Source organism: Elaeis guineensis, chromosome 15, assembly GCF_000442705.2.
Source record: "Elaeis guineensis isolate ETL-2024a chromosome 15, EG11, whole genome shotgun sequence".
NCBI classification, from domain to species: domain Eukaryota; kingdom Viridiplantae; phylum Streptophyta; class Magnoliopsida; order Arecales; family Arecaceae; genus Elaeis; species Elaeis guineensis.
The window spans coordinates 10,511,822-10,533,747 of NC_026007.2; the positions used below are offsets into that span (position 1 = coordinate 10,511,822).

General features: G+C 37.1%; 1 protein-coding gene across 2 annotated transcripts; it reads left to right on the plus strand.

Annotated features, from left to right (window-relative positions):
- Positions 1-1,120: 1,120 nt before the first annotated feature.
- Positions 1,121-17,104, plus strand: LOC140853951 (4-hydroxy-3-methylbut-2-enyl diphosphate reductase, chloroplastic-like). Of its 2 annotated transcripts, XM_073249056.1 has the most exons (10): positions 1,124-1,463; positions 1,598-1,794; positions 2,435-2,614; positions 2,712-2,843; positions 2,948-3,022; positions 3,109-3,214; positions 3,297-3,391; positions 14,924-15,109; positions 15,237-15,323; positions 16,863-17,104. In XM_073249056.1, the coding sequence occupies exons 1-10, from the start codon at positions 1,199-1,201 to the stop codon at positions 16,926-16,928; spliced, it is 1,389 nt and encodes a 462-aa protein (XP_073105157.1). In that variant the 5' UTR covers positions 1,124-1,198; the 3' UTR covers positions 16,929-17,104. The 2 variants fall into 2 exon arrangements, with proteins under 2 accessions (XP_073105156.1, XP_073105157.1); XM_073249055.1 differs by lacking the exons at positions 14,924-15,109; positions 15,237-15,323 and having other exon boundaries at positions 1,121-1,463.
- The last annotated feature ends 4,822 nt before the right edge of the window (positions 17,105-21,926 follow it).

A 21,926-nucleotide genomic window follows, 5' to 3' on the forward strand; every position in this document is an offset into this window, starting at 1 on the left:
TATATTAAACATCGTCAAAGTTGCCATAGGAGACGGTCATGAAAATATCTCTATTCATTTTCAAAAAGACGGTATTATTAAAAATAAACTTTATTACCTTCCAAACATGACACCGTATTATTAGGAGATAAATATGGTTGAAATAAATTTGATTGTCCTCCCATCATCATTATATAATTATGTATTGTCATTATATAATCTTTCACATAATTTTTTTATTATTGAGATTTGATTTGTGACAACTTGTATATAAATAAAATATTTTGATAAAAATGATGAGATATTACAGTTGAAATGATTCTTTTCATGATAACTATGTCGATTGTGGATCTCGGGCTGCCACTAAATTTTGTAGTGAGGTTGAGAAATTGGACCGGGGATCTTGGTGAAGAAAATCGGACTGTTGGTCACCATTATCTTACGTTGAATCAAAGATGTGTTACGCATTTCAACAGAAGCATATATTTTAAAAAGAAAAAATGGAAAATAAAAACAGCAGTATGGATTGGAAGTCAAATCACGTTGCTGTACTCTACAAAAGAGACTGAAGACTCGCGTTACCATGCGCATACTTCACATGAGGTTTAACGAAACCATGAACTTCTCGTGGACCGAGGCGTGTCCAGCAGAGGTTGGATATCCGAAACCATAATTTCCAACCTCGTGATTTGTGTGGACGAAAACGGAATGGGTCCCATGGTCCTCGGCGGAATCGGACGGATACCATCCAATCATGCTGAGAGAGTCCCCGTGCCTCCGGGCTCCAGTCTTCCCGGAGGCATGACACGTGCTTCGCGACATTTTGTCTCTCTTGCGGCTCCCTCGCTCACTTTGGTTGAGTCCCCGCGGGCTCACGGCGGTCACCGTACCGCAAACAACCGACCTCTTCCCCAGTGCCTTGCTGTCACCTGCGTTTCTAGATTTATCCTGGCCGTTAGATCCTACCGATATTACACGACAAAAACTCATCCTTACCTGCTAACGCCGCCGCCGGCAAGACGAAGCGCTCAGTGGAGCACGCGGTTACCATAAGACGAAAGATTGTGCCCATCAAAAGTCATAAACGAACAGTAATTAAAAAAATTGGACGAAACTGAACCGATAAATACACCTCTACCGCTTCCACATTCGATCTCTCTCTGGACACCGCTTCCGAAGGTCGTGGTTCTTCTCTATTTCCTGTGTTCCTCCTCCTACGATGGCGATCCCTACGCAACTGGGTCGCTTCGCCTCCAATCTCTTCATCCCAGGGAGCAATCCCGCCGGAATCCGGCCTCGATCCGGCGGAAGGGTTCCGGTCTCTATCCGCTGCGGCGGAGGCGGCGGGGAGAACACCGCCGCCTTGGAGCCTGGCTTCGACAAGAAGGCCTTCCGCCACAACCTCACCCGCAGCGAGAATTATAACCGCCGGGGTTTCGGCCACAAGAAGGAGACCGTCGAGCTCATGAACCGCGAGTACACCAGTATTTCCTCCTCTCCCTCTCTCAATCGCCTTCACTTCTTCCCGAATTCACGGTTTAAGGACCTAGGTTTTGTTAGGATCGGGGAATTGGAAATCATGGATCGCTGATTAGGGTTGGGGATCGGGGAATTGCAGGCGATATCATCAAGACGCTTAAGGAGAACAACAACGAGTACACGTGGGGCGAGGTGACGGTGAAGCTGGCGGAGGCCTATGGGTTCTGCTGGGGAGTGGAACGGGCGGTGCAGATTGCGTACGAGGCCAGGAAGCAGTTCCCGGAAGAGAAGATCTGGGTTACTAACGAGATCATCCACAATCCCACGGTCAATAAGGTTCGGTATCGCCGGTTGCTAGTTGTTAATCTTCTTCTTCTTTTTTCTTCCCCGTGATTTGACCTTGGCTGTTTGGAATTTTCCCGTTTGTGGGTAATTGCTGTTGAGGAAGTGATGGCCAAATTCTACCACGCAGCTTAATTAGCGATCAGTGAAGTCGATAGGTTTCAATTCTTGAGTGAAATTTACTTTTCAGGAATTTGCACTGAAATTAAAGGGTAAAGGATATTTATTTTTGGGTTACTTGGTTTCTGTTGTAGAGATTGATTAGAAAGATGAGCGATAACATGAATTCTATTCCGGCTTTCAACAATTGATGGAACTTGATTTTGTAATTTGTCTCGTTGCTTCATTAAAAGACTTACTAATTCAGTTATAGAATTGCTTAGATGTTACCATGTTGTTTCTTCAGAAGATAATATCATAGAAGTCATATACTATTTTTATTGCTTAGCCAGCTTATTAACCAGGAGTTTATAACTTAATATCCTTTTGGCTTTTGGAAATTTTGCTCAGTTAGCATAGTTCCATCGATCTCTATGTTGTGAGTTGTCCCCTGTACGGTACTGTCTTTGATAATACGGAAGCAATTACTTTGTTATGACAGAGAATTAGAAGCATTTTATTTTAAATAATGCAGAGGCTGGAAGAGATGGAAGTCCAGAACATACCTGTCACGAGTGGGAAGAAGAATTTTGATGTTGTTGATCAGGGCGATGTCGTGATTTTGCCTGCATTTGGAGCTGCTGTGGATGAGATGTATACCTTGAGTCAGAAGAAAGTACAGATTGTTGATACAACTTGTCCATGGGTGTCAAAGGTACTGAAGGTGTTATCTGACATAGCTAGAGGTTCATTCCCATTGTTCCATATATTTCATATAAGTATCTAGTTTATCTTTTTTTTTTTCTGCAAAGGTCTGGAATACTGTTGAGAAGCACAAGAAGGGGGATTATACTTCAATTATTCATGGTAAATATTCTCATGAAGAGACTATTGCCACTGCTTCTTTTGCGGCGAAGTATGTTATTGTGAAGAACATGACTGAGGTACTTTATGGCAGCATTTGATGGATCTTATGATCATCTGAATTTTCATGTGTAACTTTAGCATGTGTAATGAAAACATTTCTGTATGATGTGTTTTAAAACAGGCAACATATGTATGCGATTACATTCTTGGTGGTGAACTTGATGGGTCTAGCTCAACAAAAGAGGATTTCCTCCTGGTATGATATGTCATTTCATTCTGATTCATTTATTGGTTGTGGAAAGTAAGTCTGCTTTCAAAGAAATACTGCACACAAAATTGCAGAAATTCAAATATGCTCTTTCTCCGGGATTTGATCCTGATGTCGATTTAGTGAAAGTAGGCATTGCGAACCAAACTACAATGCTTAAAGGCGAAACTGAAGAGATTGGTGAGTTGCATGCATTTGAAGCTCTACTAATTCTATCAACCTTTTCATGCTTCATGTTATTATTATATGTATACATTTTCAGGCAAATTGTTTGAGAGGACTATGATGCATAAATATGGAGTAGAAAATATTAATGAGCACTTTATCAGCTTCAATACAATTTGTGATGCCACTCAGGTAATTCTTTGCAATGGCTGCTTGGTTTTCTGGTCTCTTTTGTCTCCTATAGCATATAATGAGGCACTCATTCAGCAATCTTTTGTTTTATTGAAATTCTTGATATAGTAATCTGTCCTTTGCCAGATTATGAGACATTATATTTTTTTGGATCTTTCATGACGAGTGGGTTGTTAAGTTCCAGGCCAGTTTTAGAAATAAAGAGAGTTGACAGAGTTGGATAAGCACTTTATAAGCCTTTGATAAAATCCGTAACTTAGGTAAATCATTGTGAAGCAGTTAGGGCAATTTGGTTATTTCCCCTTTTAATATTATAATCTAAAACCATTTACAAAATATCATCTTGTAAAATTTCTGTAGGTAGCCTTGTCTTGTTCTAGAATGGCTAACCAAATATTCTTTTTTTTTTTTCAGTGGCTTGTTGGGCTATATGATAGTCACTTTGCTGCCCCTCTGCTTCTATTTGTTTAGATAATAAGGGATTATATCAAGTTCCAGCCACTCATAGTATTAACAGCTTACAACTTCATACTCCGTGACTAAGCAGAAAGTTCTATCTAAAAGCATTTTTAACCAGGTATTTGTTTGAGGTTTGTCTGTGCTGCCCTAAGTTGGAACCTTCTTGCACTGTTAGTTATAATTCTTCTATCCTCTTGATGGGAATATATAGTTTCTGAAAAAAAAATTCGTCCGATCGCATCGGATGTCAGGAAGGTCGAATAGATTAACAATTAAAATTTTCATAATACTTATGAATTTTTACCCTGATTCGCAACAGAAAATAATCAAAGTTGAAGAAGCTCCTCGATTAATATGCTTCGCGAGATCCGAATGTGTAGATCCTCTATTTTGCGTATATGCCAAACTTTATAGAAGAGAAGGATGAATGCCTTCTTCAGAGAGGAAGGAGAAGAACATTTGATATCTGATCTCAAGTCCTTGGAACAGCCCACATGCTACCACAAAGGGAGAGGATGCCAAGAGGAGAGAGACGCCCAATGACGCCCAAGAGAGAGGGGACGCCCACACCAAAGGATCTCCACGCCAAGCCTAGGATTGATTGCTTGTTTCTCTTCTCCACATCTCTCTTTATATAGACAAGAAGTCCTAGATCAAATCAAACTCCTTTGAATGCTAAGAAAAGGACTCTCCATGTTTGAATCAATCCAAACTTCTTAAAGCACAAGAAATCCTAATCTAAGTAGGAGAAGTGCCTCCCTTCATTATGGTGCACGTCCAAGGGGAGGGAGCTATTTTCAGCCGCTTCCCAACCACCTAGGTCTGCTCGTAAGGAGAGAGAATGCTTGAAAAATATAGCTAAATGTACCAAATTAGATTTGATTCAGATTTGGATCAATTCGAATCCAATTTGAATCTGATTCGAATCAATTTCGAAAAGATTGCTGATCGTAATCCAATTAGGATTCTTGTCTAAGTCCAACTTGATAAATTAACCCAATCAAGACTTAATAAAATTAAGTTCAATTAAATTAGATATGATCTAAAGTAATTAGGACTCAAATCGAATCTCTTATAATCGCTTAGATCATTGATTTGATTTAATTCATCTCCAAAATCAAATCCGCATCTCATGCGCAGTGCTAACTAAACATAGTCAGTGTTTCATTCCATATGATCTTTAATTTTTAATTAAGTTAATCTACATGTTCAATCAAGTCTCATACTTTCAAATTAAAAACATAAATATTCGGTCAATTCTTTTCTACATTGTTTGACTTTTATGCACGACTCCATAAGTTCGAACACTAAGCCGGTAGCATAGTAACTTCTTCCTATACCAATTAAAGTGACCATCTAGCAATGATTTTCGATATCCGGATAGGTCGAATAATTGCAAAGTAATATCTAAGAACCTTGATATATGGCTATCGTATAATTCATTCTTTTGATCTTAATACTCCAGGTGATCTGGGGTTTAACTGTCAATCCTGAAACAGTCATCCACATCGTATTTCAATCTTTCAAATCTATCATTAGTATTATTCTAGTTAAGATTTTACTAAATTGAAATACAGTAATGCATTAACTCCTATTAATTCAGAGGGGTTAATCTCATCTTGATCCACACACAGACTTCACAAATACTTGACTATATCCAGTAGTCTTCCATCAGTACATTAGAAATACAGGTAGTCCGGTATCTAAGCACAGTAAGTTGCTTGCAAGTCACTATGGTGATCTCAGGTCTGAGGGACATTTAAGTCCATATATTTTTAAACTACTTTTGATAGTAGAGCACTCAACAGGTGAGTCACTTATTCAGTGACGATGTACTCCTATATCTCACCTGTATGCCATATCAGTATCTTCACACTCTTTCGTTACGAGGACAATCAATCTATATGGCACATAATGACCTACGCTCGATAAACGTCATCGTTCTATTAATGACGTATCATTTGATCGCGAACATGTTTAAGAACTATTTGATAAATTCTTCTTTATCGATTATAATATAGTTCTAAGGACTTCATCACAATACAAAAATTTTAATAACGAAGATGTACATTTTGTGATGAAAAAGTCCAAATAATTTTTATTCATTGATCAATAATTCATATATAAAATTTAATTATTTACAATAAGTCAATTGACTTTAGAATACAATTCCTAACAACTCCCACTTGTACTAAAGCCAATCGGGATTGTATCTTATACCCATCTTCTACTTGTGATCATCGAACTCTTTGATCTCGGGTCAGTCAGATTTTTTTTTCGTTAATCTTTTCTAGCTCGACGTCACTTCGATCCATGATTTCATGGATAAGATGATAGCATCGCAGAATGTGTTTGGTTCGGTGGTCGGACTTGGGCTCCTTTGTTTGTGCTATGGCTCCAGTACTATTGCAATATAGTAAAATTGGACCATCAAAAGAGAGAACCGCTTAAAGTTCAGTGATGAACTTCTTCAACCAAATAGCCTTCTTTGAAGCATCAGATGCTGCAACATATTCTACTTCATATACTGAGTCAGCCACCGTATGTTGCTTGAAACTCTTCCAGCAAATCGCTACTCCGTTCATGGTGAACACGTAGCCCGATGCGCTTTTGCTATCATTATAATCTGATTAGAAACTGGAATTAGTATATTCCATAAGTTTCAAAGCAGTGTTCCCATAGATAAGTCATTGGTCTTTAGTATTTTTTAAATACTTAAGGATTATCTTCACAACCTTCTAATGGTTCTCTTCCGGATCAGAATGGTATCTACTCACTACTAGTGAATAGGTCACATCCGGTCTTGTACACATCATGGCGTACATGATTGATTCCACTGTCGAGGCATATGGGATTCTACTCATACGCTCTCTCTCTTAAGAGATTGTCGGATAATTCTTCTTGAAAAGAGAAATTTCTTGGTCCATCGGTAGATAGTCCTTTTTGAAATTCTCTATGCTGAACCGTTTTAGCATAGTATCGATGTATGTGGACTGAAACAATTCAAGCAATCTTCTAGATTTATTTCTATAGATCTTCATCCTTAAGATGTAGGATGCTTCTCTCAAATTTTTTATGGAGAATTACGATGATAGTCATAGCTTTACACTTTGCAAAGTTAGAATATCATTTTCTATTAACAGTATGTCATCTACATACAGTACAAAGAAGATAACTACAGAATCGTTAGTCCACTTATAGATGCAAGATTCTTTTTCATTTCTAACGAAGTCATACGTTTTGATCGTCTTATCAAAATGCATGTTCCAACTCCTAGATGCTTGCTTCAATTCATAGATGGATTTATTTAGCTTTCATATTTTAGATTCATCTAAGGATGTGAATCCTTCAAATTATATCATATACATCTTTTTTTTCAGCTCTCCATTAAGAAAAACGGTTTTGACATTCATTTATCAGATCTCAAAATCTAAGTATGCCACTATCGCAAGCATAATTTGGATGGACTTGAGCATTGCCATAGGAGAGAATGTCTCATCATAGTCAATATCATAATACTGACGGTATCCTTTGGCAACTAGACTGGCTTTATAGATTTCCATTTTTTCGTCTGCTCTTTTCTTCTTGAAAATTCATTATATCCTATGGATTTAATTTCTTCAGTTGGATCAACCAGTGTCCATATAGATGCTATACAAAGACCCGACAGGATCACCATCCTGCACCAAGAAATTATAGTATCTATCCGACTGATGCGATACTCTACCGGATCTCTTTAATGGCGCCTCTACAGGCTTTAGATTTGATTCTCCAATCAAATCTTATTTTGTATTTGCCGATATTTGTACCTCACGAACTTCACTAAGTTTGATTTTAGTGGTATTAGTTTCTTCTCAAAAATTTTTTTTTCTAAAAAGACCGTCCTATTGCTGATGAACATCTTTTATTCTTCAGCGAGATAAAAATAGTATCTTTTAGTTTTCTTTGGATATCCTATGAACAAGCATTTATCGGATCTAGATCCAAGCTTGTCTATCTTTAAACGCTTTACATAAGTCGGACATCTCCAAATCCTAAGGTGTGAGAGTACTGGCTTACGTTTTGATATCTCTTATGGTGTTCTATTTAGAGACTTACTTAGAACCTTATTAAGTATGTAGTAGGTAGTTTCAAGAGTATATCCCAAAAGAAGATTGGCAGAGTTACAAAGTCCATCATGGATCGAACTATGTTTAACAGTATTCGATTCCTCTTTTCTGACACCCCATTATGTTGTGGTGTTCAGGAGGAGTCCATTGCGAGAGAATCCTATTCTCTTTTAGATATGTTAGAAAATCATTTGTGAGGTATTCACTTCGATCTGACTGAAGAGTTTTAATACTTTTTTTATTCGTTTTTCTACTTCACTACGGAATCGTTTGAACATTTCAAATGATTCGGATTTGTGCTTCATAAGGTAGACATACCCATATCTTGATAAATCGTCAATAAATGTAATGAAATAATAATATTCTTCTCTGGTGCCTATATTTATAGGTCCACATACATCACCATGTACTAAACCTAGAACCACTGGCTCGCTCATTTTTTTCTTAAAAAAATGACTTGGTTATCTTACTAAAAAGATAGGATTCATAGATCGGTAATGATTCACAATCATTAATTTCAAAGATATCCTCTTTGATTAACTTGTCTATCCTGTTCTTGTTCACATGACCCAGCTTACAATGTCAAAGGTAGGTATTGCCGATATTGTCTATCCTAAGATGTTTGTTCAATGTGTATATTATACCAACAGGTTGGGATAGTAAGTATATGCCATATTTCAATTGTTCTCGTATGGTTTTAGTATCATTCATAATGATATCATAAAAATTATTTTTTATTAAAAATTTAAAGCCAAATTTGGTCAAAAAGCCTACAAAGATGATATTCATTATAAAAGAAGGACAATAATGACACTCATCTAACATGTCACTATTAGACTTGAAAATAAACTGCATAGTTCCTAAAGCTAGAATTGGAACAAGACTTCCATCTCCAACGTTCAGGAACCGCTCGTCTTCTCTAAACTTCTTACTAATTTGTAGTCCGTGCAACAAATTGTAAATATTAATTGGACTTCTGGTATTCAATACTCAGATAGTAGTATCACATACAGAAAAATTACAAGGAGTTATCATATAAGTACTTTGTGAAGCAACAGATTACTTATTTCTCTTGTTCTTTGTCTATTTGGGTCAAAGGAAGCTATATATTCAGGACAGTTTCTCTTCCAATGACTCAACTTCTTACAGAAGAAGCATTCTGCCGGCTCTTATCGATCTTTGACTTTTTGCTCTGCTTCGGCTTTGGATCGGCGGCGCAAATCTTTTACATCTTTTTTTCTCTCTTGAAGGAATGATGACCTACAGATGATCCTCCCATAACATGCACCGGCTCCTTCTGGAGCTAATAGTCCTTCTTGAATGTCTGCAGCAATCCTAGCAAACTATGGTAGTTTACTGCAGGCTTAGTTATTGTATAATGACTCAAGAAGAATAGATATGACTTTAGTAGTGAATTTAGGATAGCATTTTTGTCCAACTGTTCATGTAACAGAAAGTCAAGTTTGCTCAAACGTTTAATCGGCTCGATTATATACAATACATGATCTATGACTGATGCTTCTTCTCGCATACGAGCATTGAACACAACGTAAGAGATCTCATGTCTTTCAGCATCCTCAGGGGTGCTGAAAGACTCATTCAATAATTGAATCATCTCTTTGAATTGCGTATTTTCGAACTTACGACTAAGTTCGTCATTCATGGATGCCTTCATGATGCAATGTACTGTAATGCGGTCATTGAGTCACTTCATATAAGTCTCTTGAAGCACGGGATGCGATGGTAGAAGATTCTTCAGGTGCGGGATTCGTAAGCACGTACAGGATCCTTTCGTACTCTAAGATGATTTTTAGCTTTCGATACCGACTATCGAAATTTAGTTCGATAAGCTTATTACTGTCCAACAGCGATCGGAGTGATAATGTGTTGGCCATAGCTGAAAAGAAAACCAAAAGCCTATTAGTATATGAATAATTTTAATCCTAAAGACATGGACTTTAGTCTAAAGATCCTCCCACTATTTTATACAAATTGATAGTCTCTACACAGATTGTCAATTCGGGTCCGAGTGTGGCTCGACCAATCCTAGTGCATCCATGGGTAGGTTCTTAACCAATTATTTTACCAAATAATTTCTAGCAATTAGATTTGCCCCAGACATTTCTTCAGCAGGTGTGTGGCACTTCTATTGACAATCCTGGTTAGGTCCAACCATTAACATGACTACACTAAGTGCATTCAACAAACGAATATCCAAGCCCGAGTGTGGCTCGGTTAATCTGAAGGGCACAACAAGGTGGTCATATGATGAATAATAATTTCAATACCTAATAGACATCAAGTGTGTGGCACCTCCTATGCCTATTTAAAATATTAGACGCATTATCACGCACCTTAATGGAAGGCTATGAACTAGTTATCCCCATAACTGTATCATTTTAAGGACCTAATAATTTAGAGGATTTGATTTAATAATTTGAGAATAAGAGAAAAGATTGATCTGCGAGTCATAAATCCTCCCTCTGATTTCACGAAGTCATGAAGAGGACTTGATACAAACTGTTCTAGAGATATCTAAATTAGTCACATTGATTTATCTTAATGACATGGGTCGGCTTGAATCAATCAGTGACCTAATCAAAATATGATCTACCAAATTGGTTAAGTGATGATCTGATTCGTGCCAACCCATTGTCCATCGATTTATGAGGTGTCTTAAGATCTTCAATTCTCAAATCTAGAGTTCTTTTGAAAAACTTAATTTAAAATTAAGTATGTGAAACATGTGTTTTAGTTTGTAAAATTATTCTACTAGGATTTTAAATGAAGCATACCATATATTTCAAATCAAAATCTAATCTTTCAAATCTATATTTAACAATTAAACATATATCAATTTTATGTATACATCATATGTATTATAGAAAATTTATATGCAATATACAATTCAGATCATAAAATCTAATTTTTATATCTGAATTTATTTTGCTAAAATTGTAATTAATCATAAATCACGATCTAATCTAAACATATTTATGATCCAAATAATTTTAAAATTCTTTTCGCTGTTCTTCATGATGAGACTTGATCACAATTGCACCCCTACACGTCATAAGAGCACCCCATTGAACAAAAAGAGAGGGCTTTAAATCCTACTTGCTCTTATGACTGGACGGCTTGGTGATCTTTTCAATTCGAGTACGGGGCTACTAAGATCTGAAATCTAATTTCAAAAATTAATAACAATCTATACGTGTATAAAATTATACAAATATGGTAGACATTTAATCTTATTAGATCAACGCATAAGTTTATTTCAGATTTGAACTTACTTTTATACAGCACATAAAATAATTAATTTAGATCTGAAATAATATAAAAATCTATTCCAAACATATATATAGAAAAATTTTGGTTAGAGATGTGATCAAACATGTATCGATATTATGCTGAAATCAGATCTGAAACTTAGTCAAACAAATTGAAATTTGAGCCTGATTCAAACATCAATTTTCTAATTTAATTATATCAAAAAAATCTATCAAAACAGATTTAAATCTATGCATAATCAGGTATTAAATCAGCACAAAAATCTGCATAGAAAATTTATGCTAAAATAGATTTTCATCAGTCCAAATTTAGGGACTGATTTTGATTTGATACTCTGATCAAAACTAGATAAAAAATATATAGGAGATATCAGAAGAGACCAAGGTTCAATCACATCAAAAATTCTGATTCAAAATCAGATAAAAAAAAATCAAAAAAATCTCAAAATTTGACTATACGATCATGACATATAGGGCTGGCTCTGATACCAATTAAAGAAAAAATTCATTCGATCACATCATATGCCAGGAAAGTAGAATAGATTAGCAATTAAAATTTTCATAACACTTATGAATTCTTATCTTGATTCGCAGCGAAAAATAATCAAGGTTGAAGAAGCTCCTCGATCAATATGCTTCGTGAGATCTGGATGCGCAGATCCTCTACTTCGCATGCACGTTAAACTCTGTAAAAGAGAGGGATGAATGTCTTCTTCAGAGAGGAGGGAGAAGAATACTTGATATTTGATCTCAAGCCCTTGGAATAGTCCACATGCTGCCATAAAGGGAGGGAGGATGCCAAGAGGAGAGAGACGCCCAGTGATAGGTGATGCCTAAGAGAGAGGGGATGCCCACACCAAAGGATCTCCACGCCAAGCCTTAGATTGATTGCTTAGTTCTCTTCTCCACACCCTTCCTTATATAGACAAGAGGTCTTAGATCAAATCAAACTTCTTTGAGTGCTAGGAAAAGGATTCTTCATATTTGAATCAAATTCAAACTTTCTAAAGCACAAGGAATCCTAATCCAAGTAGGAGAGATGCCTCTCTTCATTATGGCGCATGCTCAAGGGGAAGGGGCTGTTTTCAGCCCCTTCCCAACCACTTAGGTCGGCCCATAAGGAGAGAGAATATTTGAGAAAAGTGGCTAAGTGCACCAAATTAGATTTGATTCAGATTTGGATCAATTCGAATCTAATTCGAATTCGATTCGAATCAATTTCGAAAAGACTACTGATCGTAATCCAATTAAGATTCTTATCCAAGTCCAACTTGATAAATTAATCTAATCAAGCCTTAATAAAATTAAGTCCAATTAAATTAGATCTGATCTAAAGTAATTAGGACTCAAATCGAATCTCTCATAATCGCTTGGATCATTGTTTTGATTTAATTCATCCTCGGAATCGAACTTGCACGTCATGCGCAGTGCTAACTGAATATAGTCAGTGTTTAATTTCATATGATCTTTAACTTAATTCTTAATTAAATTAATTTACATTTTCAATTAGATTTCATATTTCTAAATTGAATACATAAATATTCGGTCAATTTTTTTCTACATTATTTGACTTTTGTGCGCGACTCCATAAGTTCGAACACTAAGCCGGTAGCATAGGAATTCTTTTCTATACTAATCGAAGTGATCGTCTAGTAATGATATCCGACGTCTGGATAGGTCGAATAATTGCAAAGCAATATTCAAGGATCTCGACATATGGTTATCACATAATTCATCCTTTTGACTCTAATGCTCCAAATGACCTAGGATTTAACTATCAACTCTGAAACAGTCATCCACATTGTATTTCAATCTTTCAAATCCATCACATAGATTATCTTGATCAAAGTTTTACTAAATTGAAATACAGTGATGCATTAACTTCGATAATTCGGAGGGATCAATCCTATCTTGATCCACACACAGACTTTGCAGGTACTTGACTGTGCCCAGTAGCCTTCCGTCACTATATTAGAAATGTAGATAGTCTGGTACCTAAGCACATTGAGTTGCTTACAAGTCACTATGGTGATTTTAGGTCTGAGGAACACTTGTGTCCATACGTTTCACGAGCTATTCTTGACAGTAGAGTGCTCAGCAGGTGAGTCACTTGTTCTGTGATGATGTACTCCTTTATCTCGTCTGTATGCCATATCAGTATCTCCACATTCTTTGGTTACAAGGACAACCAACCTATATGGCATACAACGACTTACACTCGATAAACGTCATCGTCCTATTAATGACGTATCATTTGGTCACGAACATATTTAAGAACTATTCGATAAATCCTCTTTTATCGGTCATAATATAGTTCTAAGGATTTTATTACAACACGAGTTTTAATAATGAAGATGTACATCTTGTGATGAAAAAGCCAAAATAACTTTTATTCATTGATTAATAATTCATATACAAAATCCAATGGTTTACAATAAGCCAATTGGTTTTAGGACACAATTTCTAACAGTTTCTCTGTTCTTCCTTATATAAATATTTGCATTAGTTTTATCAGCCTTTGTTCATGGATTGGTTCCATCAGCAGCCCTCTCACAATTCAAGTTTGTGTGCTTTGCTCTAGCTTCATAGTATGTTGGGAATTATGGACGCAAGTTATTTTGCATCTTTGAATCCTGAAGCCATCATGACTAGTGGACTGTTGAGTTCCCGGCCAGTTTTAGAAACAAAGACAGCTAACAGAGTTGGATCAGCACTTTATAAGCCTTTGATAAAATCTGTAACTTAGGTAACACTTTGTGAAGCAGTTAGGGTAATTTGGTTGTTTCCCATTTTTATTTTATAATCTAAAATCATTTCAAGATGTTATCTTGTAAAATTTCTGTAGGTTGTCCTGTCTTGTGCTAGAATGGCTAACTAAATTCTCTCTCTCTGTTTCTTTTTCTTTTTAGTGGTTGTAGGGCTACATAGTAGTCAAATTGCTGTCTGTCTGCCATCTGCCTTCTGCCTTCTGTTTGTTTGGATAATAAGAGAATAGATCAAGTTCCACAGCGTACAACTTCGTACCCAGTAACTAAGCAGAAAGTTATATTTTTAGGGCACTTTTAACCTGGTGTTTGTTTGAGGTTTGTCTGTGCTACCTTATGTTGGAACCTGCTTGCACTGTTAGTTAGAATTCTTCTGTCCTCTCTGTGGGAATATATCGTTTCTCTGTTCTTCCCTACATGAATATTTGCATTAGCTTTATCAGCCTTTGTTCATGAATTGGTTCTATCAGAAGCACTGTCACAGTTCAAGTTTGTGTGCTTTGCTCTAGCTACATAATATATTGGGAATGATGGACACAAGTTATTTTGTGTCTTCAAATCCTGAAGCCATCAGCTGAGATTAGACTTGTAATCTGGAAATTGTTGGATAAGAATATTGCTACTACCACTGCATATTAGAGGCAGTCAGATTTAATAAAGCCAATATGTATGCAAGATCAGTGTCTCCCTGGTAATAAGTTGATGTTCCTGCAATTTGATATCTTTCCTTCTTTCTTCAAATATTATATACTTTTTAGATATCACCAGAATGAGCTTGTTGTGTCATTACCATGCTGGTCTAGTTGAATGATACCTATGTTACATATTCATTATTTTCATTCGTATGTAAATTGGATGTCCTTTTTCTGGCTTCCATTGTTTAATGTCCTTGTACATGCATTTTATTAGGAGAGACAAGATGCAATGTACAAGCTGGTCAATGAGAAACTTGATCTTTTGCTGGTAGTTGGTGGATGGAATTCCAGTAACACCTCACATCTACAAGAGATTGGTGAACTCCGAGGAATTCCATCTTATTGGATTGACAGTGAACAGAGAATTGGACCAGGAAACAGAATAAGTTACAAGCTCAATGTAAGATTTAGATGAATGAGGCATGGACTACATTTATATCTACCTCTTACTTCTTATTAATATTATTAGAACAAAAATTCCTGTCATTAGTCCTGAAGTCCCAAAGTTGTCTTTTTTTCTTTTGCAGCATGGGGAGCTTGTTGAGAAAGAAAACTGGCTACCTCCAGGTCCTGTCACAATTGGTGTAACCTCGGGTGCATCAACCCCAGATAAGGTAACTTCAAAAATTCTAAAAAACAAGATTCATGGTTTAGGGTGTAAGTGTTGAAGCTGTACTATTTTCATTGCATGGTTTTGTTTCGTACAATTATACCTTGCATAGTTTAACCACCAATTGGCCACCTTATAGGATGATCTCCAGCTGTTGGACAAATCCTGACAAACATCAGCTCTAGTTCTAATAATCAATCTGACAAAATAAAACTGCTATAGATGCAACACATGGAATGTGTATCATAACTGTATATGTTCTCCCAAGGAATAAAATGACTGTGAGACACATTGCATATTATAATGTTTAAACTATGTTACCAATAAGATAGGTTCCTATTCCCATCAACCCCAAATATTCTTTGCAAGTTTTTAGAGGGTTGATATCTGGATGACTCAACTGTAAGTTGCTGTCAAAACTATGATGGCTCAGACATTAATCCACAATAGCAACCCTATATGGATGAGGCTATCAAGCTGATTCGAATTTATCTTGTTTTGACTTCATTCCTCAGAATCTCTCAGGGACCCATAAATATCGGAGCTCAAGTTCATTTCATAATCACCAAGCTATCTCATCTCATTGACATGTCTAGTGACTTAGGAGTAGGTAGGATTCGATGTTTGATGACAAAAAGGCTTCCAAAAGTTCAATGAATTTTTTATTGGGTATTGAAGATCACACTCCCGCATATTTAATTGGAGTAATCATGTGGATCTGGATGACTGGTGAGATGTATTTTTTTCATTGGATGAGTCATGCATGTTGCATAATTAGTTTGTAGGCTTATATCAGGTGACCATGCATCACAGTTGGGACGCTTCATCTGGTGAACATGGCTTCCAGACAGTTGTAGTCTCCAACAATCATGACTTCTTATTTACAAGGGAACTTGTGCGAAATGTTGACTTTCACAGACTTATTGTCGAATAATAATTTTGGAAGAATCAATTATATTGGTCACACTGGCAGAGGCTTATTTTTCTAATTCACATGATCAGAGAGAATGACAGACAAGGTCAAACATTTAAGGAACTTTGCACGAAATTCAACTCATCAGTTGCTTCTGGTAAAGCATGTAAAATAATTTAGGTGTCTGAGATTTTAACAGAAGGATAATTAAAGGCTCATAGAACTCCTATGGTTATATAATTCCTTTCCATTATTCAGTTCGGGTAGATTGAGGAGCCAGAGGACTAGGCTTCCCTATATCACCTGGACTTCCCTGGTTTACTTGGGAAGATTTATTGCCCATGGAAAAGCCAAAATCCTGCCAAAATTTTATAAAAATTTTGGGTGTTTGTGGTGATAGGATCATTTTATTGTACATCTACTAGAATCTTGTCTTCCGCGCTAGCTTGATTCTTCCAACTGTCTCTAGATTTTACGATAATATTTTGTTGGTTAGGCGTCTGAATTCAGAGGATTGCCGTACTTCATTTTTAATCTGATTTTCATTTTTTGACCTTTTAATCCAGTTGGAGAGAGCTAGCAGAGAATGATTACACTAACCTGCGTGCTTGTTTACGTGTTTTTCCATAGGTTGTGGAGGAAGTTCTAATCAAGGTGTTTGACATCAAACGACAAGAAAGCTTGCAGTTGGCATAGTTTGAGGCAGGAGTTGGAGCTTTGCAGGATATGGGGAGCTAGCGAAATCTTATGGGCGCCACTTGTCTTGCACCCAAGATGTAATATATGCAGCGTTCAACTCTTACTCTGTGCTGAATATGTACTTAGCCTATATCTCAATGTAAGCTGCAAACGAAAGTATCGTTGGAAACTAATCAACTTGCCCAAATAATTGCTATATTATTTAATTGATTTTAAGATAGTATTATGAAAAAACAAACTAACAAAATGTTAAAAAGAGCTTGTCTTGATGGAGATAAATGAGAATACTATCCTAAGAACATGAACATGATTTGTGCGGGTCTGTGGTAATCTTATCCTTAAGGTATAATAATTCGGCTTAGCTTGATCCCCTGACGAGCATGGTTGCTGGGAAGCTTGATTTAAATAATTTTTTTGGATGTCAAAAAGAAAAAGAAACAAGAAAGTAGAAAATTAAATTCCATAGTGGAGGAAGAGCCTCTTGATAGGCATAGAGCATGAAAGAGAGAGAGAGAGAGAGAGGGGTTGAACAGGGTTTGGATATCTTAAGGCAGGTGAATGTAGAGTTTATTTATAGATTCTATCTAGATGATTGAGGAAGTGTTGTGGTTTAGAGGAGCTATAATATTTCAGAAATATTATATTTGTTTGAAAACCAATACTCTTTCGAGGAGTCTCAACTCTTCGAAAAGAGGTTTCTGATATAAAAAGGCGTTTTAAAGCATTTAAACTGACTAAAACTTAGGAGACAAGGGTTTTTATTTTTTTTAAAAATAAATTTTTTGAAATTAAAACTCCAATAATCATCCACAAAAGATCTAAATTTTTTAAAATTATAAAGAATAATATGTGAGCATCTTATATCATGCAATAGGTAAGGTGTCCTATGGATTTGAATCTCATTTAATATTGATATTATCCGTCCGAAGGAATTATAGTTGATTAAATCTTGAATTGGGTGCTTTGACTTAAATTTCAATTTATCATACATATAGTATGCATGAATTGGATATTTATGCGGTCAATGCTATTTAAAGCCTTATGCTCAATCTTTTTATTAGTACTTTGTTAATTATTCAGTTCAACCATAGTCTTATTATCCCAATGGATTGATATGGCTAGAACTATTTTAGACACTAAAGAAAGTTCTAAGATAATACTTTTAATTTGTCCGCTTTAGTATACATGGTATGCAGAGCAATCAACTTAACCTCTATGGTGCTCTGATATATAAAGATTTGCTTGAAAGATCCCCAAGCTACAGCATCACCACTGAGAAGAAAAAGATATTCAGTAATTGATTTTAGATTTAAAAAATATATTTAAGTTAGTCATATGATAGATCTAATCAAAATTCACATAACTAAACCTATTATGCCAAACACAAGCTTCAAGAGTTTTAGACTTATATGTTTGAATGGTTAATTAATGACTTTCAATAATACAACGCTAGGTTTTGAAATAAATGCAATAAAAAACAATGATAACAGCAAAATTAAATATTTTATTAAAAAAATTAAATAATTATACTAAGAAATATAACAAATAGAATAACTATATGATTTCTACATGCTTTTCAAAGCACCAATAATAAGTAATTTGAAAGAACAACTAATAACTTGCATAGTTTTCAAAGCAACAAAAATTTCTGCACGATCTTGCCGACCTAAAGGATCATGTCACCTTCCCTCAACCTCCTACTTTCTATCAGACCCTGCATTGAGGTACATATATGAGCACTCGAGACAGAATCTAATATCCAACTAGAAGTAGAAGAAACCGTAAGGTTAGATTCAATTACGAGCATACTTTCAGAAGGTTTATCATCCTTTTTGATCTTTAGGCTCTTCGGGTATTTTGGATAGTTCCTCCTCTAGTGGCCTTCAGCATGACAGTAAAAATAATTTTCTTTTACTTCAGCCTTACTAAGAACTTCCTTCTTTAGCCTACTCTCTTTTTTCTGCTTCTTAGTGGATTTTGCCTTCTTCTTCCTAATAGATTTTTTCTTGAAAGAAGTTCGCTCCAAAATGAGAACAGTGTCCCTTGAACTCTTCAAGATTCCTTCTGTAGTGACCAACATGTTGACCAGTTTGGATATAGTGCAGTCGAGCTTATTCATATGAAAATTTACGATAAATTGACTATATAAACTCGTAAGAGATTGAAGGATCAAATCCATCTGTAATTCTTTTTGCATTTCAAGCCCAAGCTTCTCAAGCTCCTCAATGTCCTTGATCACTGTCATATAATGCTCATGGACTGAATGTCCTTCGTGCATATTGAAAAGTCTTTTGGATACCTCGAAGCACGCTGTACGGCTTTGCTCACCATACAACTCTTGTAGGTGAGTGATTATAGCCCTGGCAGTAGGCATATGCTCATGCTAGTTTTGCTACTCGTTTGACATAGACGTCAGCATATAACACTTAACCCAACTGTCTTCATCCGTCCACTTCTCAAAAGCAATCCTTTGTTTAGCAGTAGGATAGTTTGGTAACACTATGAGTTCCTAATCGAGTACATAACCTAATTTTTTGAAGGTCAGGACAATCTTGAGGTTTTTGAGCCAGTCTTTTAATTTGTACCAATCAAACGATTGGTTTCAAGGATGCTGGCTAGAGGATTTGAGGCTGACATTGTTTAACTGTGAGAGTAGAGATTCTAATTAGACTTTTATACTTAATGATATATTTGCTTTTAGAAACTTTAAGATGCAAACAATGACTTGTTAATTTATCAAATTCCTTCACTCCTTGGGAAGGAAATGGAAATCTTAACGCAACAAAGGATTTCTAGTGGATGCTGCAGTCCCACCGATGACATGCACCTCACCTAACAGTTATTGACAATATGCACACCGATGCATGGGCAACTCTTTGCCCAGATGCTTCTCTAAGTATGTTACAGCGATTTGATCTTTAAGTCATGTGGGCTCACCTAATAGTTATTGCCCACACTTTTTAGTAAGTCTGACCCATCGTTCATAAGTAGATGCAAGTCCGTCATTGGATCCCTCACCTAATAGTTATAGGCCCAACTCCATCCTTACCCTAGAGTAACTCTTTGTTAACAGAGTGGTTGTGTATTTTCGATGCAAGTGAATCACTGTGACCAGTCGAGAACAATCAACATCGGTAGCATGTCCGCATATCTACAACGGTGGAAGACTTATGGACTCAATATTTATGGAGAGGTTTAGGTTTAGATCTCATCTAATCAGTCATCATATGATCGATCCAACTAGCATGGACTAAACCAAACCGCTAAGCAACCTTATTGAAGACTCAATCTTCCAAATTGACAAGGTAAGTGAAGATCGGTGGGGGTCTCCCCATTGCTTTTCTTAGACATCAATAAATTGACTAGATAAGCGAACGGAACCAATTAAATAACCACATCTCAATTACTTGCCTTAGATACCAATAGGTCAATTGGTCTAAATAGGTTAACTCTAGCGAATCGGGCTCAAACTATCAAGCCAAATTAACTCCTTAGGTTAATCAATTCTACATATGGGACTCAATCAATTTGATCAACAATACATGATCATTTAACTTAATTGAACTGAGCCTAATCAATACTTGACTCGATTCGATCAATTACTTAATCAAATTAGACCCACATGACTCAAATCAAAAATCTTAGATGCAATCATATTACATGATTTAATTTATGATTCTTTCATAACCAAAATTCTCATGTACAAACACTAATTTTAGATTTTAAAATTAAATTTCAGATCTAAATTCTTTGTATGAAAGTAAGTTTTAAATTATAAAAATAATTTTCAGATTTAATATACAAACATATATCATATATGTGCATATAAAATTTAGATCTAAATAAAATTCAGATCTACTACATGATATTATATATCTCATATACTAATCATGGATCATATCAAAAGTAATTTTATGATCTAAATATGTAATCATATATCACATATATGATTGTTGGGTATAAAATATCCTCAGCCAAAGTTCTTAACAGGATTGACCCTCCCAGGACTCCTCCGACTTTCGACTGTAGATGATATCTCTCCGGACTTCTCCAACAGCCGGATTTCCACAGTACTGGCTGAATTCCTCTGACGGACGAACTCCCACTGCACCACCCGAGCTCCTACGGGAGGCAGCCCATTGCCCCGAATTTCGGTTGCGGGAAGACTCCGTCCGGACTCCTACGGGAGTCGGACCTCGTCCCCGACTCCGACTGCAGGCGAACTTCGTCCGGACTCCTACGGGAGCCGGACTCCGCCCATGACTTTAATCACAGGTAGGCTTCGTCCGGACTCCTACGGGAGCTAGACTTCACCCCCAACTTCAATTGCAGGTAGGCCTTGTCCGGACTCCTACGGGAGCCGGACCTCGTCCCCAACTTCGACTGCAGGAAGACTTCGCCCGGACTCCTACGGGAGCCGGACCTCGTCCCTAACTCCGACTGTAGGAAGACTCCGTCCGGACTCCTACGGGAGCTGGACCTCGTCCCCGACTTCGGCTGCAGACAGACTTCGTCCGGACTCCTACGGGAGCCGGACTCCGCCCATGACTTTAATCACAGGTGGGGTTCGTCCGGACTCCTACGGGAGCCAGACTTCACCCCCAACTTCAATTGCAGGTAGGCCTTGTCCGGACTCCTACGGGAGCTGGACCTCGTCCCCAACTCCGACTGCAGGAAGACTCCGCCCGGACTCCTACGGGAGCTGGACCTCATCCCCGACTCCGACTGCTGGCAGACTTCGTCCGAACTCCTACGGGAGCCGGACTCTGCCCACGACTTCAATCACAGGTAGACTTCGTCCGGACTCCTACGGGAGCCGGACCTCGTCCCCAACTTTGGCTATAGGAAGACTCTGCCCGGACTCCTACGGGAGCCGGACCTCATCCCCGACTCCGGCTGCTGGCAGACTTCGTCCGAACTCCTACGGGAGCCGGACTCTGCCCACGACTTCAATCACAGGTAGACTTCGTCCGGACTCCTACGGGAGCCGGACCT

What these genes read in the sequence shown, in the direction of transcription:
- LOC140853951 (XM_073249056.1), top strand. Translation starts at nt 1,199, where the DNA reads ATGGCGATCCCTACGCAACTGGGTCGCTTCGCCTCCAATCTCTTCATC. An exon ending in ACAATCCCACGGTCAATAAG is followed by an intron (nt 1,795 to 2,434) that starts GTTCGGTATCGC and finishes TAAATAATGCAG; the next exon opens with AGGCTGGAAGAGATGGAAGT. An exon ending in TTGTGAAGAACATGACTGAG is followed by an intron (nt 2,844 to 2,947) that starts GTACTTTATGGC and finishes GTTTTAAAACAG; the next exon opens with GCAACATATGTATGCGATTA.